The sequence below is a fragment of the Megalobrama amblycephala genome, linkage group LG21, assembly GCF_018812025.1.
Source record: "Megalobrama amblycephala isolate DHTTF-2021 linkage group LG21, ASM1881202v1, whole genome shotgun sequence".
Classification (NCBI taxonomy): domain Eukaryota; kingdom Metazoa; phylum Chordata; class Actinopteri; order Cypriniformes; family Xenocyprididae; genus Megalobrama; species Megalobrama amblycephala.
The window spans coordinates 19,531,231-19,556,901 of NC_063064.1; the positions used below are offsets into that span (position 1 = coordinate 19,531,231).

A 25,671-nucleotide genomic window follows, 5' to 3' on the forward strand; every position below is an offset into this window, starting at 1 on the left:
GGACTGTTCTGCAAATAATGGGCTTGAAAAAATGAGTGGAAGCCAAGAGTTGTCTGGAGCATATAAATCTCTCCGTCTCCATATCTATCTCTCTTTGTTTCTTTCCTTCTCTCTCTACCAAGCGGAACGTGTGCACAGGGTAAAGTGGTGAGCCACCAAAATCCCGCCAGCTAATTGGAGGATGCCACTGCAAGGGACCACAGAGGGGTGTGACGAGAGGGTATCTTTAATCCCCTTGATCAGATGACATGGAACACAGAACAAAAGGTCCTCAAATCCCCACTGCGCTGAGCGGCAGGCACTGTTACCAAGCTGCCATGCTGGCCCAAGGAACATATCCCAGGCTTTAAGCTCCACTTTTAAATACCCCTTCATCCTGCACAGCTGTGCCCCCAGAACAACTGTTTAAAATGATTCGACTGATCATAATAATTACAAGAAACAGCTACTAATCAGGTGCTGACAAGGGAGTGGTAACGTTAGATAACCAAATCTCCTGCTTCACTTTCAATTCCAGTACATTTTGCCTTATCAGCCTTGGGGGACAGGTAAGGTGGAGACATACCCACATTAATGGCGGCAGAATGCTAATGAACCACATTTAAGCAGAAGACACAATGATCCAGGTTGCTTCAGGTTCCCTGCAGAGGCCGAGTTTACACTGCGGCAAGCATGCAAAGCGCTTTAATGTTGATGTGCGACCACTGCTTAATTTGCAACGGCCCGTGAGGGGTGATCAGTTGAAGAAGACTGACAGCATAATTAGCTCAGAAAAAGACAAACTCAATTCACAGAAATACGATTCCCAGATTAAGTCCAAGATTGTAAATGTTTTAGTTCCCTGTGTTAAACAATTACTCTCAAAATGTTCCCATACACCACTGAAAGTATGGGAAGCGTTTAAATGAACTCATTTTGTGCACACTAAGTGTTGCTCCTTGTTGTTATTTTAGTCCCTGCCCTTAGTTTTCTCCACAAAAACACAGGGGGCGTGAAGAAAAGGGGTGGAGGACAAGACTGTGACTGCTTACTTTAAATGATGATTTCCAATAATTAGCACGTAACTGTCAGAGCTACAGATCAACCCCTTTGCAGATGACCTCGCTCTCAGACAGTGCTGCAATGCCACCTTCAGAATGAGAAGAACAGATCCACACTGCCCTCTACTGCTGGATAAAGTTGACAATATGGAAGCCAAGTCACACTTCTGTGCTGCAAAACAGGAAAATCTGACAAATGCAAACATCTCATCCAGCTGAGATGGAATGCTAGTTTAGATTTCTGCTATTATTCAGATAAGAATTAAAAAGTATTTTTTAGTAATTTTGTCTTCGTTTAATCACCCACCTCGTTCCAAACCTATACATTTTGAAGGAATGTTCCCACTGTTGTCCATACAATGAGAGTCAATGGGGTCCAAAACAACATTGGATCCTTTGACCCTCATTGTATGGACAAAAGCAAACGACGAGTAAAATATGACAGAATTATTTTATTCTTGAACTAGCCCTTTAAAAAGAGTCTGTTTAGTAATACCCTTCATAGATAATTTGCTCTGAATAAATTTGTCAATGCTCTGAATAAAAAGGCATTTTCGGTGTCACTTACTACACATTTCTTTATCTACTAATAAGTCCTAAGTCCTCTATTTACACCATTTCTGATGGCCTTCCGATATCTCAAGTTCACTTGAGATATCATTACGATCTAATATAGCTCTCATGACTGAAGGGGAGAACAAATGGGCTATAGCACAAAGCCAGAAAGGCATCTGGGCTTATTACTGAATTGGCCTTTCGTAGAACAAGATCTCTGCACAGATGCTATGATAGCCTTGCTGCCATGGGCTATTCACATAGCATAATGTGGTAAATCCTGGTCACAACCCTGAGGCAAGCCCATAACAGATATGTCACTGTGCTAGTGGGCTGTTGGTGCCTACTGCAAAGCACTGAAAAACCCTGGGCTGCTTGCAAGAGTCTCTGAGCCTAGCTAGATGGTTATGACTACAGGAAATATTGATAAGATAAGGGGAAGTTTATGATCAGGCAGTCAAGGAGCTTTTGGCGATGGAACTACCTGACTAGACTCAAGGTTGGTAGGGGAAACGTTAAAGTGATAGTTCATCTAAAAATGAAAAGACTGGCATCATTTACACAACCTTTTGTGTTCCACAAAAGTCAGTCTTATAGTTTAAGAAAACATGAGGGTAACTTATTTTATTAAAGGAAAATGTGCTCATATCTCGCTGAGTGTGTAAATGATGACTGAATTTTCATTTTTGGGTGAACTATCCCTTTAATGCAGCATACATTTTTTTCTTGCATCCTTTAACTAAATGACGCCAATGAATGTCGACAGCCAATGATTCAGTAACATGCTATTAAAGTATTCAAGTGCAATAAGACGCAAAAGAGAACTCAGTTCAATACTGCGTGCTGTATCCTAAACATTCGCACAGAAAGCCGCTTTATAGACACTTAAATGGACAAAAACACTACATTTTGAAAATGCCTGTTTTTGGCTAGTATCCTTGTCTTAAATGAGTGTTGGGAAAAAATTTCTTCAAATATTTGTTTTCTGCAAAATAATGAAATTGATACAGCTTTGAAATTACATAGACATGTAAATTACACAATTTTAATTTTTGGGTCAACTACTTCTTTATATTTTTTCTTTCTAATGTGCTATTGCCTGTTCAAAATATGACTGCTGTCAAGAGCAACACTCGTTACTTTTGAAGGTTGCAATGTTGCAGACATGACCAAAATCCCCCTCAGAACAAGAGATTGAGAGACTTTTTTTTTGTTGTATGCCGTCACCAAACTGTGCAATGGACAGTGACAAGCTCCAGTCATGTGTCGGGTGGTTCTGCTGAGTGCAGCGATTTGAAGCCTTGACCGAGCCAGCAAGTTTATATCAACACTGGTGACAGGTGCTCTGTGATCTTGACAAAGAAAAGGAAATCAGATTTACACTTCCTGTCCAACATAATCCAAATGTGTTGAGGGCCCAATGCATATGCCCTGCCTGAACTCTGCAGATGAACAAGTGACAGATTAGGGCAAAGCTATTTGATGAAAAAAACAAAAGCACTCTTAATTAATTACACTGATCCTTGGCGATGAAGGGGCAGATGAAGAGGAGGTTAAGCTATCAGCAATTAATAGCAAAGCCTCAATGAAGCCTCCTGGATTTAACTGTAAGTCGAGATGGGGGTTTTAAAATGCGGCTCAACGTACTGTATACGTGTTTGTATTTGCAGGCAGGATATATTGCAGCATAGGAGAAAAAGTGTCGCAGCAGTCCAGCGGAGATGTGAAGGAAAAAGCTTTTAATCCATGCTGTGGCGTCTGTTCTTCACAGACGAGGAGGAAGATGAAATGCAGAACTCACAGAGGGATCGAAAGGAAGCAGAGAGAAAAAAAAAATCACAAGCTTTATATATGCACAGAAAAGATTGCAGAAGGCATAACCCTGTCTGATTTTATGGAGAAAAAAAAAATTCCATGCTGACAAAAAACAAAGGAGAAAAAAGTAGAATCAACAGAGGGCTGCCATGTAAGGGGAAGGGCACCTTTCTCCAAGACATTTCTGATCTATATTTTATGTGCTTTCTGTCTTGGTCTCATGTGTTGAGCATCAGCTTGAGATGTAAGTTTTATCTTTTTTTTCCACTTCCTCTTCCTGCTGTAACAGCTTCAAGTCATTGGTGTCATATATCAGTCCCCCTCCAAATGGTGCTATAAATAGACTCCATCCACACATTCACTATCGCAAGAGATGTCACAGTGCCATCTCGTCAGCAGTCAGTAGTCAATCATTGAGTACTGAAGGTATCATATTCGTTATGGACTACAAATGGTCCACTCTCAAGCTAGCAGTATGCTAGCAGTACTGATGGAATGTAGACAGGCAATAAAACAAGTACGTCCAGACCATGTCAGAATTCACAGTGTCAGCCTGAAGGATGCAAGCAAAGTGGGAAATTCACTTTTTGCCCACCAACCACAGTGGCTGTTCAATGCTCAATTTTACCAGCCATTTGATTTCCCATTCAAACGTATAAGATGAAGCTGTAAATAAATAAATAAATAATAATAATAATAATTATTAAATTTATTATTCAAATTATACTAACATATAATTTATTTAACTTACAAACAGTTCGCAAATGTATGAAATGCTTTACAGGCACAACACATGGCCAGAAAATGAAGAATCTGCATGTAAACAAGCCACACTGCTTTTTACTTGGGATCAGTGATGCATTAAGCTTATTGCTTGAAGCCCATAGCTGCTTTTAAAGACTTGAGCGACTATTGACAATCAAAACACAACCATGAGTCACAAAAATAGCATTTAAACTGCAAAAATATCCAAACTAAGTTAGACTGGGCACATATCCTCTACAATAAGCTGAAGAAGGCCCTAGTTTCTGTAGACACGCTTCATTGGACAGAACCATGACATGGGTTTAAGTACTATAAAAGAGATTTAGAAAACATTTCTCCATTTTCCCCCCCGTGTTAATCCCAAAAAAAGAAAACAGTCAAACCTGATACCTCCAAAAAATCCTTTTTCCAGCATGTCTTCCCACACTTCAAAGCACCCGGTATGGGATCTCCACGGTATTAAAAAAACACTCTCAAATAAGAGCCATCTTCTCTCCATCCTAATGCTTCATCGGGAAACAGATTTTGTTTCTTTCTCTTCCCATGAGACATCTTTATACTTCTCAGTACTTCTAACGTACAGCTTTTACAGCTGAAGTAGATTTTTAGTGGACGGTTTTTAGCGTGTTAAGGGATAGCCAGGCTTCCGTAACATCCACGTGAACGCTACCTGGTTGAAAACGCGATAAAACCAAACTCCAAATCTCTTGAAACACAATCCAGCACGTTACACTTCACAAAGCTAAAAACTGACTAACTTCGCAGCTAGAACCGTGCACACGTCTATTCCCCCTTTTCATCGCCTCAGTATCTCTCATCTGTCCGCATGAATAAAAATGCCAAAAGGGTCAACAAAATGACTGCCTAAGATGACATATGATTTGACATTTGACTTCAATCAAAGTAGGTTTAACATCAGCATACAGGTTAGGCAAACATATATAAATAAACGTCGCTCCTCTTCACTTAGTACTGCATTTCAGGAACAATAGAAGTCTGTGTGTGCAGTATTACAGGATTTTCGCAAGGCTTAGAAGTGGGTCAGATATTGCCCGGTGGACTGGTTAGGGGTGGGACAGAGAAACCCCAAGAAGATCCGCGTCAGAAGTGAAAGACCTGATAACGGTTATCTCCTCCGCCTAACAAGTCCACCCACCAGGCTTACAAAAACAGCAGAACTGTGTGTGCAGATCAGTTGTTCATGGTGCGGTGATACAGAACTTCTATTTTATTATTGGAGACGACGAGTCCCCCAACGGCTTTTCTCTTTTGATCTTGGTCTTCAAGTGCCCCCTTTCCAATCAATGCACCAATGAATGATCTGCCAAGCGCATAAGCTGCCAAAACATGAAAGTAAGATGTTTGGAGGCCTTGGCACTGGCTAACACATGCTACCCAGTGGTAGTGGCAGTTGAGGAGCAAGGTTGGATAGATACTGACAGTAACATTGAAGGCGTCTCTGCTTAAAGTGACTTAAAGTCACTCACTTTATACCCATCTCACCTCCTCAAGAACCTGCTTTTCAACAAGACATAGAAGCACAGGACTTTACTAAAGACACCCAGCACAACCGGACCAAATTTCATACTACAGTTAGCATTCGGATCTTATATGTTTGGTGAATTTCTATAGTCAAAAATATTGACTATAGAAATTCATGACATTTGAAATCTGCTAATTTGTATAGTTTATCATTTATGAAAACTAAAACTAGAAAAAGAAATGTAAATACTATAGAAAATCCTGTGACTGCATTAAATACAAAAATGCCCATGACCTTTTAGGATTTTATCAATCTTCATAAATTTTCCAGGCTTTTAAAATGTAAAGATATTTCTAGGATTTTTAAGCTTTTTAGAACACAATTAATTTGCCCCAACCCAGATAACCATTCTTGTTAAAGGTGGCTGAAACACTGCAGCTGGTTTTCACAAAGCAATGGCACCTTAGAGTTCAAGCCAAGAGAAACACAATTTAAAATAAATAAATAAATGAAATAAACTCCTAAGCAGCTGTGGAGAGAAATGATGTGGAAAAAAGTATAACGTCGATCTGTTTGTCAGAGCTCCAAGCTGTTGCAAAAAACGCATGATCAAGCCATTTTGCCAACAGCCTTGACTTCCCATCTATTGGGTTGCAAAAATCTTAATTCAATGCAGCCTGACTGATTTATTCTCGGGTGTCCCACAGTCATTAACGTAATTGCATGATCACTTTATAACACCCTCACATGGTGACTGTGGTAATTTGGCACTTAAACTCACCATTCAGAGGTAAGTCGCCTAACTTTGTTAGGTCTTAAAATCTAGCACGAAATATCATCTTCCAGACAGTAAAATTGATTTCATTCCTTTTTGACTGACTCTGAAGCCATTTTATTCCGTCTCTTACCCGAGTTCACCATTTGATATATGAGGAGCTTGCCGTTCTTAACAGCTCCTATTGATCCACAACCTCCCTCACCAACTAGTGTGACTGGAAAGCTTCCATGTCACCTTGTAATTCCACAATCCTGGCAATGTTCCCGTAAGACCATCCCATGGTCACACTCTGTCTGTGGAGGTTGCTTTTGCGGGACTTTAATTTCCTAGCTAAAAAAAAAATGATTGTATGGTATACAGCTAAAAGTACTTTGTCTTCAGGAAAGGAACTATAATCTTTTTTTTTTTTTCTGCTCAAGGGAAGTTTCTGATCAGCTTTTGGACGTCAAAGCAGAAAAAGTATGCTTTTTGTAACTGGAAGTGACTCACCTTCCATTCATGGGCTTTGGAGCTGAAGACAGGCATGCGACAGGCCAGAAGTGGACACCAAAATGGAGCTTTTGTCTTCCCATCATCCTCTGCAGAGAACCAACCTGGTGTGTTTTCATCTCCTGCAAGAGATTAGGTTATATTTGGCTTAGCATATTATTTGTTTTCTTCCCTAGCAGAGCATGCGGAGTGACATCACATCTCATATGTGTGTCTAATTATAAAAACTGAAGCATTGCACTAGTTAAAATGTTTGAGGCTCCCGGTGTGCACTCTCTGAAGATATTTTCAGTATAGCAGACTAATGAGCCTTCATGAGTCTCATTCCTGCAGCAGGTGTCCGTCTCAGCATGTGAAGCAGCAACCTCCAGGTTTCAATTAATGTCTAAATTCTGGAGGTGTGGGCCACCTAGGTCTTTCCTCACAGCCACTTTGACAGGTGTTTACAATTGCAAAGCACAATACATGCCTGCCAGCAACCTCTCTCTATAAAAGCAATTCAGTAATTACCTATCATGGCCATCTTAGACTTGCATAAAAATGTCGTGTTTTTCTGGTCCCCTGCGTCTTTGCGAGCGCATCAACACAAAATTAGCCCCAGAAACCACGAAAATAGGCTACAAACAAATGCAGTCAGATTGGACTCAGCTCATTTGTTTTCACAGTGTGAAAGGTACGTGGCACGGTTTGATGGCCAATATACCACAGCCATATCAACGCGCAAGTCAGAGCAGGAGACTTAAGGACCAATTAGCTTGAGTTTAGTCTCATTGTTTCTCAAGGGCTTCCAGATGATTTCTTTCAGATTTCATCGAAGGTGTACAAACAGCCAGAGTGCAACATCTCTGTATCAGTGCTCTGTGGTCAACACACACTTAAGGGGCGTCGACGCTTTGATTTTGTCCCCATTTTCTCTCCACTTACAATGGACCCGACTCTCTAAAATCAATGCAATCAATGGCGTACTTCAGAAGGTCGGACTTCTAAAACTTCTACTTCTACTAAACCTCTCAGATAGACTTCTTTCGCCAATAAGTACAGTAAGTACAGTAGGACTATGGATAAGACCACACAAATTCTTAAGATAATTGCAAACACCTTGCAATAATCCCCTTTCAATACTTTAAGTCCAGAAATGAGAATTCTTAATCTAATCATTTTATACAAAGTTGATCCTTACTGCAACGGCAAATCTATGCATTATTTATAAACGTATTAAAAAAGTAATTGAATTTTTTGAAGGACAAAGGGAAAGAGAGAATTCATGAAGAGGATGAACTTTGGTTACGAGAAATAGGATTTCTCCATGCCTTTACAGCAGTGGTCACACTATTAGGATCATTTCTAAAGGAACATTTGCATATCTGTCAAAATAGTTTGGCTGATGTACATGATAATGTTTTTCATTATCACAGTCAATGAAATCTTGATTTGACTGAGTGAGAGATTTAGAAAAAAAGTTACTCTGTGTTTCACATGTATAGCTGAGTCATTCCATGAAAGCAGTGCCAGTTGCATGTCGCTATTCTGAAATAAAAATAGTATATAGAAAACACATAATTATAATAATAATAATAATAATAATAATAATAAATCATTATATACATACAGTACATATGCATTAAATACATATAGATATATAAATATTAACATATTACAAATATTATACAAATTAATATTATGAATACATTATAAATCACACATATATAATTATTATCATCAGCAGCAGCCTCCAAATTAAGTCCTTAGCAATGCATAAAATAAATTTTTGATATATTTACGGTAGGAAATTTACAAAATATCTTCATGGAACATGATCTTTACTTAATATCCTTATGATTTTTGCCATAAAAGAAAAATCGATCATTTTGACCCATACTATGTATTGTTGGCTATTGCTACAAGTATACCCGTGCGACTTATGACTGGTTTTGTGGTCCAGGTTCACAAATGAAGACTCCAATGATGTCCCCTTCTCTTGTCCATGCAATTTAGTGAAGATCATTATTATTTTGTTGTAAATTAGTGGTATGAAGAGGAGACATAAAAACTCAAGGTCATAAATTGTATAAATGTGATTGATTTGGTGTAAATGTCAAAGCTTAGAAAATGTTTAGAAATATTTTAAATAGAACTATAAATGCATATATTGTTTTTTTTTTTTTTTGTGTGTGTGTGTGTGTGTGTGTGTGTGTGTGTTTAGTGTATGTCCTCAAACATCAAATGTTGTGGTCACAAACAACACTCCTCCTATGGAATGACTGCTATACTTTTTGTGATAATGATCATGAAGAACTGAAAATAAAGAATAGGTCTATTAGTTTTTGCATTCTGCAGTAAACATACAGCCTTCTGCGAGTAATCTGATGCCAACAAAAAAAAATGCAATCACCACTTGTTCTGACAGATTGTTTATACATACAAGTCTGTTCTCATTTATAATTAGCATGTTAACTATCACACATAATGTGACAAAGAGGAAAAACATTGTATAAAAGTATTGTATCAACCAGGTTTGTCAAAAAATATTTAAAATGCAGACTCAAACAAGTCTGGCCTTAGAAGACAACATGATTATTTATGCTTTAGTGAACTACGCAGACTAGCAAGGGTCAAGGTTGGCTGGTTACCTTTAGCAGTTAGTCCCACTGGCTCTGCACCAAGCTTGATATCATTGTTTCAGCCAAAGAGCATAATATGATTTTTTCATAAAGTAAATGGTATCCAGGCATGCATCTTTCTCTGCATTAGTGCTATATTGTAAATTGTAAAACCCTGACCCTCTTGACTGTCAGACAGATATAATGAAAGCAAGGCCCTGATGTCTTTGGAAATGTATTAGGCCTACCTGCTTTTCATTCGATGCGGCTGTTTATATAGTTTCACAGCACAGTGAAGCATGAAAGCAAATTCTACTAACATACAAAAGCATCTAATCCTTCCACCCACATCTCCTTTCCTTTCACAAACAGGACTGAATTCTCTATATCTTCTCATTAAATAAAACTGTTATGCCATGATCTTATCACAAGTTTGCCCTTTGGAGGGATGATCGAGGAGTGTAATTCACTTCTAAATCACTGTAATTGAATTCTAGCCGTCAGTCAATCCTACTTGCGCGTCATCATGTTCACTGTTTACCTGTCTCGCACTGCACTCACATACTGTGACCCTTAAAGATAGCTATTAAAGTAGCTAATGAAATGTGCTCTTTGCTGTTTTGTTTTGTCAGAAAGGTCAATATTCCCATTTCACACACCTTTAGACATTATTAAAAGCCCAAGTTTGTCCAAATATACATTATCAAACTCTCCAGAGAAGATTAAACACTGGCTTTTGCTGGTGTACTAGGATGCATGGTAGCATTGGCATTCAGCCCTTTGAAATATATTAATAATGAACAATAATTGATGTTTCACTCTCAATAAACGCTGCAGTGGCAAGTTAGATGAGACATTACCAAAGTTGAGGCCTGTCTTATGCCCCTGCATAGCAAGGGCTAGCGCTGCTAATGACTCAGGCATAATGCATTCTGCCCGCATAAGCTCCCAATACCCTGGCTAACACAATGCGAGGAACAAGCCAGAACTCAGCAGCCAAACACACTCCCTTCACTCCCTCATTAACAATGCAGCAACCATCGTTCTATTCATGTTGTGTCGTAAAACTCAAGCCGCTTAGCAAAGGATAAGCAAACAAGTGTGCACCTCATCAGGGAGGCTGGGGTTTAACCAGGGGTTGCTCATTGATAGCCGCTGTCAGAGTGTGAGAGAAATAGAGACAAAGGAGAAGCAGAAAGTGAGAACGGAGGTGAGAGAATGATGGACAGGAGAGAGGATTTGGGCTGGAGGCTAACGGGTATCTCTACCAGGCAGACACTGAATGATAAACAGGGATAAAATAAAAGTTAAGGGTATTTGGAATACATCTGCATATAGGCAAAAAGCACACACGCACACACACACACACAAACAAACTCTCAGATGAAAGTAAAAGAATGATAGGAACTGGGGTCGTCAATTTGTTTCAGACAAATTGTATTGGAACTATTGTAGGCTTTGCTATTGAACAAATGTTCTGGTTCAATACAAGAGAAGCTCAGTTGGCAGCATTAGTTGCATAACGTCAATTACCAGAGAAAATTATTTAGCCTCGGCTATTTGTTTTTGTTTTTCTATAGAGAATTTAGAGTAAGGCATTTACAATGGATTACAGTGTCTGGAAGGTTTAAAGGATGAAAAATGAAGCGTATATTTGGTTTTGCACTTATATGTATTAAAAAAAAGTAATTCGAAAGTTGTTTAAATCAGGGGTTTCCACTCTGGAGAAATTTTAAGTACTTTGTCCCACAATTTGTGCCATTCTTAAGGTTCACACGACCACCTAAAAGCAGCACACAGTATTAATGCCCTTGTATTGCTTTTTTCCTAAAACATCCAAATTGCTATTCAGCACCATCTAAAATGCATAATTAAAAACATTCATCAGAATGGGCCAGGAAACCGGCACACAGAGAGGCTGTGAATAGCTGAACCACCAGCCTTGTTGAAAACTATACTTGCTGCTTTATTAGAAGTTTGCTGCCTTGTCTCTTTGAGAAAGGTGCATAAGCAGACACATCTATTTAGGACAAAATGTGCAAACAGCATTTTTAATTAGCAGCTATGTACTCCAAAACAATACACTGAACTTCATCTAACTTGTTTGTCATTTGCAATAATAGCTGGTAACCACTCATGGACCTTACAGTTTTTTTTTTTTTTCCAAAAGCAGCTTAGCAAATATACAGAAGCATCGCATAATAGGGATTTAATTTTAATTATGCTTTGGCATTATCGACTAACAGCGGTGGGCTTTAAATCTACTGTGATGATTAATTACAAAGAAGGCCAATCTATAAACACTTTGACAAAAGCAGCAAAGATACAGTTGAAACAAAAGAGTTCACAGGATGTTGCTCGACACTTCAGGGATCAATGCTGAGCAGCACAATTGTTTATTGAATTCCTATTAATACTGTATTTGCGAATCATGAAATGAATTTTTTATGAATGTATAACAGCATGGCTTAATGCGGTTATACATTCACATTAGAAGAAAAGAAAAAGTAATAGTGTACTGTGCAAGCTTTATGATTTCTAAATATTAATATGAATCGCATTTAAAGCATACACAGGTCAATGACATAATATAACATAATATAATATAAAAACCAAAAATTACAAGCTATTTGATTCACAAAAATTCAATAAATTAATAAATAAAAAATATAAAGCATCCTGTTGCTTTGGTTTTGAATGTAGTTTCAGCAGAAGAAATCATACTGACAAATCGAGAAATATAATTAAACGTGTACTACACAAAGAGAGAAAAGTCACAATCCATTAATAAACACTTCAGTCAGTCGTTAGGAAGCATAAGACTCAATGCTGTACAGTTACTTCAAAAGATTCTTTGTGTGCAGAAACAGCATTAGAATACACAAGGAGTGAACAATGCCTTTCATGCCTTTTCTTTCACTTCATGAGCGTTTTCCATATGCTGTTTTCCTAGAAGAATCAATGGGTTTCAGAAAGTGCTTTGATGAAAAAAAGCTCCCTAACTTGGTCACATTTGAAAGTTGGTTGCTATGACATCCATAGATGTTAGTTCTGCTGAGCGTAGAGTGAAAGAAGAGACAGGTTAAGACCACTAGAACTTCAAAGAATTGTTCTAAAAGTCCTCTTTTCTCTCATTATGTAGCCGTGCCAGACAGACCGCGGCAGTGATCACTGATCAGGAACGAGAGGAGATGGAGCGTGTCACTCAGGTGGAGTGGGGTAAACTACCACTGGCTTCCCTTCCTCAGATGACATATGCCCACAGATCCCAACCTCCACCTGTTGTTTATCATCAACCCGATCCATTACAATAACAGGTTTACAAATGATTCCCCACTCCTCTTTTCAGTGCTTAATTTACAATGCTTTGCTGTCAGTCACATCCCCTTGTTTTTTGCCTACCACTATTGCACATGGAGTAGATACACACACAAATAGAATTTGTCTTCATATACTGCTCTCCATATCGCTCCTGCTGTTTCGCATAGTTTTTATTTCCAAACTTTCTTCCTTCAGCTCTGTGACCAATCTGCCTTCCTTTGTGTGAGTTCATGTACTTACAACTGACAATATAAGCAGCCACAAGTCCAGTACTGAGGAAGCTATACTTTGAAACTAGTTTACCAACCTACAAGTCATAAACTAGTAGTTGGGTCAATGACGTGACGGGTCATTTTTTTTGCCCAAAGGCCTTAATAATAATAAAAAACAAATCACATCTAAAGTATGTAAGGTAGTAGAACTAAATTGCTTTTATTCAATCCAAAATGTTTTAATTATAAAATGTATTTAATTTGTGATTAAAATATCTAAAAATTTAATGAATGTATATATTTTCATTCATGTCATTCGGTACAACTGCTATAAAACATGGAAAATGTTGTAATGTTTTAAATACTTGTACTAAATATAAAATGTTTGATTGTCCTTTTGCTAGCTAGCTAGATTTCAGCCTGTTAACACTGTTTGAAAATATCGTCATTTAGTATAAACCAAAAGTGTCATTCGGTAAAACCAAAATTTTGGTTAAACTGAATGACTTTATGACAATATTTTGTCTATATTGTAAAAAAAATGACAAAAGCAGTATTAATTAATTTCAAAATTAATTATATCTTCATTATGTTTTTTTACACTTTTAAAAACCTTATTCATCAATGACCCAGTTAACTAGACTACAAGCTAAAAGAAAAACTGGTTAAATGCAGTGAATCTTTGTAGTAATGTGTATTCATGTATAAATATTATTTAAATTAACATAATTTAAATATTAACAAAAAAAATTGAATGTCTTTTATTAAATATCATAGTGGTTATATAATATATTATATAATATCTAGTTTTAATATATAATTTCTATTAGAACAATATAATATCTCATATTATACATTTAGTTAAATAATATAAAGAATATAATGTTTCATACATTATTTTATATTATATTTATAAAAAATATATAGCCTATAGCTATAATATATAAAACATTATAATTCTTATAAATATTCAATAGATATGTTTTTGTTATTTATGTTGTTTTTCTCTGGTACAAAAAAAAGATAGTTTTTTAATAAGGGAGATAATCTTTTGAAAATAATTTGCATTGGACAAATACAAAATTCTGTCATGAAACTCTAAATGGCACAGGCTGATTAACTCCGTAACTCACCTGCTTGCAATCACATCATTCTCTATTAGGCACAGCTGATTGGTTCTTGCTGTATCAGTAGCCAATGAGCTTGCTGCTCAACTTTCAAATACTCAGTCAGCATTTGCCTTAACAGTACAGCGTGCTTTCAGAAACCCTCCACCTTCCCCAGCTCCACCTGTATAGATCTGCTACGGGTAATTCATGTACGCTATATTGTACAGCAGCAGCATGTCTTACTTGCTCACAGCAGCATGTCGTGTATGTATTGGCAGGAGGAGCAGCAATAACCAACAGCAGCAGCAGCATAGCAGATCTATTCCGAGAAGACCAAATATATCAACACTGCCATAGCCATTACCATGCCAAGAGTTGTCAGAGTTGTCATGACAGAATTAAAAATACAGCAATGCACATCAAAAATAAACTAAATATCCTCCTTTTTTTTAAAAAAAAAAGAGAAAGATCTGAAATGCCACACAAGAACTTGAATCTGTGATTTAATTTTGAGATTCACTAGAATTGGACATTTCTGATGGAAACCCTTGAAGTCTGTGTGTCGAACATATTAATTAAAGGTGCACCTGTGAACATGCAACAAGGGAGCATTTGGAAAAAGAATCAGGCCTTTTCTCTGCACCCCATGTTGTTCTCGTGGCAATCTCTGAACCACATCTTCATAATTAATGGAACCCTCAGGACACACTCATCCACAGTCATGTTGAAGCTCTCGATCTCACGCCCCATGAGTTCCCAGCATCCCACCACAATATCACAAACACTGTTTTCTGACAGCATGTATTTTATAGATACAAGCATATGTTACCCATAGCAGAAGCCTGTTAATGGCCCTCATAACAGACAAAACAGCTTCTGTGCATTTTATATCAGACAAAAGTTAGACATCAATGCAGGACTTGTAGGGGAAAACAGGTGGAGTGGAGGGTTCAGGAAATACCTTATGACGCTTGCTAATAAGGATCAATATGCGTTAAAGAAGACACAGTGAATGGAGGATCATAGGGATTGATAACACAAGGAAGTGGCTTGTGTTTTAATACACTGCCAGATGGGAGGTGAAGGGTCTCAAATGACCTCAATCAAAGGCTTTTTCTTCCCACATCAGACCCACACGTCCTCAAAGGACGTAAGGGAGCTCGGCAACAACAGGCCACCCATGAAATTGCACCAGCATTTCTGTTATTGTAATTTCATTTGGCTAAATGAGTAGGCAATGTGTGGGTGTAATGAAATTAGGTTGTAACTGACATCTTCAGCAGGCTGGATAACGACCGTCTGCACAAAACGCTTGGGATGTTTTGATGTGATTCTGAAATACACATTTCTGCACATTCTAAATGTGACATGTTACGACTCTGCATAGTGAAGTGTGAAAGTTACACAGTGAGTTGTGAATTTAAAGCTCATTTTGGTCAACAAGCCTGGCTGAGATGGAACAAAAATCTGACAGCTGACTATGGACGAGCCAAGAAACAGCAGGAAAGCAAACAGGGAAATGCACAGAAAGCCAAATGGCTTCTTACAACAACTGCTAAGAAAGAGAGAAAAGAGAGTGGAGAGGTTTTTTTTTTTTTTTTTTTGAAAAAGGCTCTCAGGAATGTTCGTCATTCTTTCTTTGCTATCTAGTTTTTTTTTTGGGGGGGGGGGGGGGGGGTTGCCACTTACGCTGCCAACATCCACTTACTGTCAGCCGAGATTACTATTTGCCTATTGCCATAAAGCTCTTTTCAACTACAGATCACAAATAGTCATTGGCAGCATATGTAAGGCCATTATTGTTGTTGTGAAAACAACAAAAAAAGAGCAAGGCTTGAACAAATTTACTTTGCACCTAGAATGGTTAGAAATCTGATATAAAAGGGTAAAGACAGGTTCCAGTCAAGGCTCTTATAGCTCTCGGTTCCAAGACGTAGCTCCAGTTCGCCCTATTTGTGCTCATTTCTCTGTATGTCCATCAAGTAGCATGATGTAATCTTTGATCATGCCCCTCATAAAGTAAAACTACTTCTTTTGTTTTTGTTCAACTTCAGCTGGTGTGGAAAAAGATGCAAAAGCATAAGTCTGAGAATTCAGACTCCATTAGTCACTGGTATTTTTGATGCATCTCTAAATATCCACACCTCTGACCCAGTCTGCAGACTGACAGAAACCCTGTGCCCATATATTTTGTGCATGGCATCAATAAAACAAAATCCAAGCTGCTAGATTTCAGCTGTATTACAACATTCAATTCAAGCACAGGAATTACATTCTAAGAGCTTCATCACAACTTACAACAAACTGGATGCCTCACTGTGGTCATTTCAATGAAGCATACTTACTACCTCATTAGCTTAAGGCACACTGACCCTGATAGCAACATTTAACACATTAATGCCCAGATGTTTTGATTGCACAATCATATGAACATAATGTGCAGTTGTTTTGCAACAGAAACCTATACAAAGATAAGAGAGGCTTTGCACACCAGCCATTAAAGTTGCCTGATTAATTTCTGACTTTTATGATATTAAAGTTACAGTAACACTTTAGTTTAGGGTCCAATTCTCACTATTAAGTAGTTGTGTATTAGCATGCATATTACTAGAATACTGGCTGTTTATTAGTACTTATAAAGCACATATTAATGCCTTATTCTGCATGACCATTTTCTACATCCCTTAATCCTACCCTAACAACTACTTTACTAACTATTATTAAGCAGCAGTAATTAGGAGTTTATTGAGACAAAAGTCGTAGATAATAGTTTGTTAATAGTGAGAACTGGATCCTAATCTAAAGTGTGACCAAAGTTACTAATTAATATTTAGTGTAGATTAATTAAAAATAAAACACTAAAAACTAAAATCAGTCAGTTCAAATGCTACCAGAAGCATCACAAAATTATAAATGTAAAGTATTAAAAAAACATTTTGAGATTTGCTAAAGATTTAATTTTTAAGTGTTATTAAATTATTAGTGTTTTTAAAGATTAACTTTCTGAGAACACTAACTGTATGTACAAATCTGGGAAAATTAGCATGTACAATTAAATATTAAATAGCTGTCACCTCTTTTTTTGAGCATAGATGTGAAAATGCAATCCAAACTATCCAATCTTAAATGGCTGTAATTCATGAATGCTTTGGAATACAGACCTAAGGTTGGTCTCTTTTAAAGATGACACTCAGCAGATTATTGCTTTCAAGAAATTAATGTTTAGAAATGTTATAGAAGTTTAAGTTTACTGTAAAACAATTGTACTGTAATATACATATACTTTATACTATATAGATATTTTACACAAAATCATTTTTACTCTAAAATTGCTATAAAGTCAAAGCTATATGTCTAACAAAGTTTAGTCCAAATTTTAAGTTGATATCACAAAAACTGAAGTTCCTATGAGATTTTGTTTAGGCGCTGTACCAAAAATAACCACTGGATGAAACCCACATTCCATTGATTTCTTTTTTGATTTTTTTATGCATACTCCTAACGAATTAATACATATCTGTCACAATATCACTTTTAATCACAAAACAGCCACCAAATATGAAACCTTGAGTTTCAAGATTAGAAAAAAATTAGTATAAAACAGTCAAAGTAAATCTTGTAATATAAAAACATGACACCGTCCACTGGACTGAGGAGCCCGCTAAAAGGATTTTAAGTATAATTTCCATGGTTAGACAATGTCAGAATTTAAAACAAATTTTGAATTAAGTTAAGCTTTCAAATTATACCTAATTTATGATGATTACTAAAATATATGACAGGAAAAAGGCAAAAAGAAAAAGAAAACAGGAAGTTATAATATTACGTCACTACTGACAAGGCTAAAGCTCTTGTGAAATTAAATTTTTCTTTGAAAATTGCCAGAAAGACTATTGCTTTTAGCTTGCGATAGGAGTAATAGGTATGACTTCTTCAGGGAGTTAGTTTAAGATGATGTGGCTGAATATATCCTTGCCCAGGGGTTAATGCATATTAAAACTGGTTTATTCATTGATAAGACCAAAATAAATCATGGCTGCACTCTGATTTATCATTGATGTGACAAACACAAAGCAAACCAACAAGTCACAACTTGTAAATGCAGAGATTAGATAACCAAGCAATGAGACTGAAATTGTATTTTATCGTCTGTTATTTTACTGCATGCAGAAGACATTCTCTGGTCTGAATAAACACCCACAACAATGGGTGATCAATCACAGTCAATGTTTCAGATCAAAAGGCCTAAAGTCATGGGTTAGTGGAGGATAAAATTCAAACTTACTCAGTGCTATCTTCGCTAAGTGGAACCGGTTGACCCAGGAGATCTTGCTGACAGGGCTTGGTGTGTTGAAGACCACAGTGAAGCTTACAGGACGCCCAGATCTACAGTACACGAAAAAAACATTTGACAGGTGGTGAAATACACTGATCTATCCAACATGGGCTCATTGCTATGGCCCTCTGAGGAAGATAATCTTGTAAAATTTCCATAAAAACACATCACAACATGGTGGCACCTTAATTATCAGTATTAATAATACAATGAAATAGTTTTGCTGCAGTGCACCAAGGAGCCCTGGGGAGAGCAGCTGCCACTCTCCTCAATACAGCTTGATCTCAAGCTGAGTCTGGATCTGTGTGCTGAGTTGTTGTTTTTTTCCATGAAGTCTGTGCTTAGAGGAGGAAAAAGCAGACAGCATAGAAGGAGGTATAGAGATTCCCACAACTGCACACATTTCATATTTCTTTATTTATTTATTCTAAGAGGCAGTACGAAGGTCACAGTGACTGTAAGATCTGTGGATGTGGTGGCATGGAGGGTTATGTGGGGAAGGGTGGAGTGTGTCAGGCCTGGAGATGAGGTGAGCTTGCTGAGTTGATCTGCATTCTCAGCCAAGATGTTAAGCCAGGTTAATGGACCAGAACTTTTCAGCAATGCCTTCTACAAGGGGCGAATGCGCGAGCACGACTGAGCACCGTGTGCTTCTGGATGGGATGAGGTTCTTAATATGAGTTATTGAAGGAGACTGGCCACAAGAAAACCATCTGGATTTGACTTTGAAGAATGACAGTTTAAAATTGAAAATGTGATTCAATTTCTAGATTCAATCATTATAAACTCTGTTATCTAAACCTCAGATATACCCATAGTAGGCAAGTCCATTCTTGTGAAGTGCAGTTGTGCTCATAAGTACACACGCTTTGCAGAATCAGTCAAACATCTACCATTATTTATAAATACTTCAGAAATAATATCTAAAACTATATATATATATATATATATATATATATATATTAGGACTGTCGATTTAAAGCGTTAATTTGGTGCGATGATTAATTATGAAAAAAATAAGGGCAAAGACATGTACGTCATCCTACATTGTATGCAGTTTAGTTATGAACATGATGCAGGGCAACAACTGACTGCATGATGAATGCAGTTAAAAAAATGCCACTAAAGTTCAAGATATGAGGGCAAAAATGCCCCTCTAGGTTTTTTTTCTTATATTTATGTCATGATATAGTTTAGCAAAATCACACGAGCAAGTGTTTGTTTTTCACTCGAATATTTGCAGAATTGTAAATGTGATACTGATTTTATACAACAGTTCAATAAACAAGTTAGTGTGACACAATATTGTCAATATTATTTGTTTTTGCTCAGTTTTGCCAATGAAAATAGTTGCCAAACAAAAAGTCACAGCAGAACCGTTGTCCGTCTCTGAGCAACACACGGTGGTGTTTTAGTACTTAATGAATCCAAGAAATTTAATGAAATCGAGTAAGCCAATAGTTGAGTGAACCATTTATAAAGATGGTCACTTGCTTCATTCCTCAATGAATCAGAGCTGCATTAAACAGTGTGTAAATATACCTAAATGCTAGGGCTGCACGAGTTATCTCGATTAAACCACATGCGATTTGGCAAAGTCTGCGATTATTTTATGCGCAGCTTGTCAGAGCTGTACAGATCTGTGATCAGTAGTAGGGTGAATTCAGGGTGATTGGGATACTTTTTGCCATTGAGATGACTTGGAAAAAGTGTCCCAATCAACCTGAATTCACCCTAAATGCTTCTCCATCTGAGGGCGCTCTTGCACAGAAACTCCAAATATGCCCTGCAGTAGAAGTAGATAACACAAATCATTCCAGGAAATCCATATCCCTATCATACTTTCACTGTAGCTGAATAAACAAAGGAATTAAATGCTTTGATTAATTAAACATGGCTAATAAACACATGACTTCCTTATTCTGTGTAAGAAGCCACATAATCTCACAGAAGGATGCTCAACTGTCATTATGAAGTGAGTTCAGAGTAAAAATATGTTATTAAATGTTGTCTTTTGTTGTACAAGATGTTAATAAATGCTTCTCATGTCAGGAAAGATGTTTGACGCGTGTTGCTTTTTCAAATGTACATACGCAACTCAAACTCGCAGTGCTTTCAGATGGATTAGCATTTGGAGCCATACTTCATTGACATTTCATTGATGCGCATAAAAAACAAAATAATCGCAGCCTTTGCGATTTCATCGCATTTAAGTTATTTTTCGTACCGTGTGATAAATTGTGCAGCCCTACTAAATGCCACTTTATATGCAGCTTCTGAAAAAAAATGTTATGGCCACATTGTAGACTTAAAAGTTTATGTGAAATAACATTTCAAAACATTTCTTTCTAAAGCTTCTTTTAGTAATTACTATTTAATGATTTTCTCATCTAACACAATAATGACTTTAAATGATTTTTGGGGGGATAATCTCTCAGCCAAAATTGATATGAGATTAATTTGATTAATTAACTGGCATATCATGCAATTAATTAGAATGTGTATGTATGCATGTATGCATGTATGTATGTAAAAATAATAATAATAATAATAATAATAATAAAATAAATGATTTCACTTGGTACTGTCCTAAAGCAGCTGCATAACTAATGTTTATACATATATGAGACAAAAGACAAAAAAAAAAAAAAAAATCCTAAATTGTTCATACCCTTGGTTCTAAATATCATGTGTCACCCCACTGAGAATTAATGACTGCCTGCAGCTTATTTTTTTTTTTTTTCATTTCTAATCCTAAATGTTACTGTTTACATTTCAGTTTTGACACAGAAATGAGAAAATAATCACAATGCATTTTTTCCAGGTCAATTTCATCGACATCTGTGATGTCATTGTGTGGTGTCACCACACTCCTAAATGGCAGAATGGAAGAAATTTGTGTTCCCAAAACAGACTTTCATGAAATGTTTTCTTTAAAAAACCTACAAAGAAACTTTAGTGCAATGGAAAGGTTCTATGGATGTCCACCAGTAAATGGAACTTTATGGAACAATAGATACAAACAAAAGCATCTAGTAGAAGTTCTTAAAATATAATTGCTGTGATTGAATTGAATGTTATAAGGGAAGTACTACATTAAAAACCAAATTTAGTTTTTATGATTCCTCTTATTTAAAAAAGTGTAGAGTGTGGTTTATGAATGCAGTATGCAAAACTTATGAGCCGAACAGTAATTTGGCACTCGCCCTACACAACTGTCTAGGCCTTCAACGAGTCAAGAACCCATTCTACACTTGTAAAAATACTTTGACTTTCTAACACTATGCCCACTAAAGTAAGTGTCTCAGCAAAGGCTCAGGGACAGGGAAAGCAATTCACATTCAAACATCATTAGAAGGTAATTGACTGGAGAATACGATGACGCCTGCCTTGGTTATACTGTCACACCAGCAGCCTCTGCCTGCTCTGCATTCATTCCCAGCCCAGGGAGACAGAAGGAGTCAGAGAGAAAAGGAACGAAGAAAAGCATGGAGTGCAAAGACACATGCAGATATAGAAGAATGAAACTAAACCTTCGAAGAAGCTCAGAGATAAAGAAAGCGCATTCCGACTGAAATTTTATGTGGTGCCTGGCTCCTTCCTAGAATGGCAAACGCAAACAACAACTTGCAGATATTTCCTTCACTCAGCACAATGGTTTCACAGGGAAAAATAAGCAAAAAGAGATGGGATAGGGGAGGGCTGTTTTTCAGAGTCGAGTAAGTGTGCTCCATGCTTAATTTGATTCCTGGGATAAAGCTGGGCACCCACATCGGTCTAAACACGATAAACAGAACGGCCCTGGGTTCCTCCCGCTGGCTGATTGAAAATCTGGGTGGTTGCGAGAAGGTGTGCGAGTTTGTGTGTCTCTGTGCGGCCTGAATGAAGAAACAGCAGAGGAGGCAGACTCCCAGGCAGAAAGGGCAGAACGGAGAGCAGAGAACAGACTGATTTATGGCTGCAGGTCAGTGCTGTGGCATGTGTGTGACACTAATGCAGAATGACAGGACAGATGGTGGAATGGAAGCAAGGCACTCGGCTCTTCTCTGTGCCGATTGGAGGTGATTGTAAATCAAACAGGAAGTGGCTTTGGAGAAAGCACTCTATGCCTATAAGCTCTATAAACCCTATGCCCATTAATCCAAGATCAATTAACCTATCAATTTCACAAATAAACCTATATTAACATAATTTTAAAACCAGATTAGGCCTTTTTTAAACTCTGGGTTAAGCAAAGTTTCACACAAGTGGGTTAGCACTGCTTTGAAGTTGTTTAGCCACAGACAACCAATCATAAACTGCATCAGTGCTTTCCTTATTAAATATTCATGTGCTTTCACACTTTTTAATTTCAGCGTGTAAGTGAAACAGTCAAAGCAAATGCATTAACTGGAGTAATTATCATTATTATGGCTTTTTTAGAGATTTTTGTAGTGTTTTAGAAGATGGAATCTATGTGGCCAATCTGTATTTGTCCAATCAATGTTACTAATCTCATGAATAAACAAATTCCTAAAGCTCAAACAGGCAGTAGCACCACCATGGTCATGGGTTTGAATCCCAGGGGATTCAAGTGGTAAAATGGTATTGATGGTTGATAAAATATATACATTTAATTGCAATATAAGCCACTTTGAATAAAAGTGTCTTGTCAAATGCATTAAAACGTAAAATGTAAATGTAAATAACAACATTATGACAGGGTTTACAAATATGCAGAGTGAAATTTTGAAACCTGACTACCTGGGGCTATTTGCTAACCCAGGATGGAGAATGAATGTTCTTGGAGTAACAATTTCAGGAGTGAAAAGCCCACTAGACACAACATAAAAATTTTTTATATGGCTAAACAGCTCATTTAAATACAGTGCATGAAATACATCTCCAAAGAACTAGAAGAAAAAAACATTCTAGTATGAAAAACAGGCTTTCCTTGGTTTCAGCCATCTGTGTTTCTACTACATTATTTTTATTCTCAATCAACCCGCCATGCTTTTGTCAATGTGTAATAGGCAGGACACGTAAGCGCACGCACGGATTTGCGGCAAGTTGAATGGGTGATGTTAATTATCCTGAATCTGCATCAGCCTCCATGGCAGCGCTTTGAAATTCCATGTGTCACCGTCCCTTTTGCTGCTTGCTGAGAGGAGTTATCTGAAGGTAGAAAAGGCTCCTAGACTAACAGCAGGTGAAAAACAATGAACAGGGGGTGCATGCTGGGAACTGCCTCTCACCCTGGATCTGTATGCATGTGTTTGTTAAAGAGAAGGATAGGTAAATAAAGAGAGGATTTGTGTATGTGTACCAAAGAGAGAAAGAGATTGTTTTAAATTAGTTTTTTACTCAAAGCTTTTCTTCTCTGCCTCTCTGTGATCATGTTCTTCTTTTTTCCTTAACAGGATCTTTTTGGCCTTGTTGCCAAAAAGTTTATTTATAGACCAGTGGAGAGAGGAGAGGAAATGATGGGGAAAGAGGGTGAAACCAAATCAGGAAATGTTGTGAGCCAGATTCAATTAACATCAGCCAAATGAGCACTATAGCTCTGACAGCTCTATTGTATTCCATTCCATTCTATTCCATTCCATTCCATTCCATTCCACTCTATTCAATATTCCATTATGTTTGGAAAAACTAAATGCAATTCTTACAGTATTTACTGCCCTTAAAAGTGATTCACTAAAAAGGACCTGCAATGGCGGGTCATAAAATCATTAGTTCACTGTTAAATACACTGGTAATTAATTACAAATGACTAATTACACTAGTTGTGCTGTATGTTTTTGATTCACTAAAAATAAATGGCTTATAAGAGTCAATCGTTCAAGATTAAAATTAAACTGGTTGTGCTGTAGGTTTTTGGGACTTAATGGCACAAAATTTGTAAGATCATATCTTTGGATCAGAAAATCACAGAGACTTGGGTTTAGGCTCTTTTGACTCGGCCTATCAAGCAGCCAATAAGTAATGACATAGCAAATTCATAGCCAAGCCCTAGCAACCACTTGCAGCACCATAGCAACCGTATAACAACATTAAAAAGGCATATCAAAAGAGTTTGGCTCTTTTGATTCACAATGACAAATAGTCTATAAATATCATCCCATAAACTATACAGTATAAGCACACCATAGTAACAATTTAGAGTAACCATGTAACTTCATGCATAAGCCATATTTCAGCACCAGAACATTACACATACTTCATTTGGCTCTCTTGCAGTTACATGCATCACGGCAGCATCTGCACAGTGACGAGTTTTGCCACTGCAAGCACCATTCACATTTTCTTCAGGAAATGTACATTCTAGTTACACTAGTTCTGCTGTAGGTTTTTGATTCACTAAAAATAGATGGCTTATAAGAGTAATTCGTTCAAGATTAAAATTAAACTGGTTGTGTTGTATTTGAGTCACGAAAAGAATTGGCTAATAAGAGACATTCATTTGGGAATCATATTAGACTAGTCGTGCTGTACGTTTCTGATTCACTAAAAAGAATAACTTCATAAAATCTATTTGGAATTCAGACTACATTCAGAATTCTTGATTCACTAAAGGAACATCTATGGTGGACTTATTAGTTTGGGGCTCAGACAACATTTGCTGCTCTAAATGTTTTTGATTCACTAATAGGAGCTGGCTCATAAGAATAATTTGTTTAGGGAATCAAATTGCACTGGTTGGACTATGTGTTTTTGATTCACTAAAAATAAATGGCTCATAAAAAAGTAATTTGTTCAGTAGTAAAATTACACCGGTCGTGCTGTATGTTTTTGATTCATTAAAAATATTGACTCATAAGAATCATTCAATCGGGAATCATATTACACCGGCTGTGCTATATGATTTTGATTCACTAAAAAGGATCGGCTCATAAAAGCTATTTGGAATTCAGACTACATTGTATATTCTTGAAATCACTAAAATAATTTGTTTGGGGATCGGACAACACTGGCCCTGCTGTATCAATCTGAATCAATACTGGTTGCGCTACACGTTTCTGAAAATTCATAAAAGTGAATAATAACTGTATCTTGGTTCCCTATCCTAATGACATCAATGCATTATGACATCACTGCAGGCTGACGCAGGCATTGGAAAATTCAGGGAGTGTGACTGTTTTGGAAGCAGGGCAGGGGTTCTGGTGAACATCTGACTGAGCAGATTGCT

General features: G+C 37.2%; 1 protein-coding gene across 2 annotated transcripts in view; it reads right to left on the reverse strand.

Moving 5' to 3' along the window:
• arhgef10la (Rho guanine nucleotide exchange factor (GEF) 10-like a) overlaps window positions 1-25,671 on the reverse strand; it is a 145,983-nt gene that overhangs the window by 40,906 nt on the left and 79,406 nt on the right. For both annotated transcript variants that reach the window (XM_048173226.1, XM_048173225.1), the window contains 2 exons: window positions 18,453-18,553; window positions 6,926-7,047 (listed from right to left, as the gene is read on the reverse strand). In XM_048173226.1, the coding sequence (XP_048029183.1) occupies window positions 6,926-7,047; window positions 18,453-18,553 (223 nt within the window). The remainder of the gene's footprint in view (window positions 1-6,925; window positions 7,048-18,452; window positions 18,554-25,671) is intronic.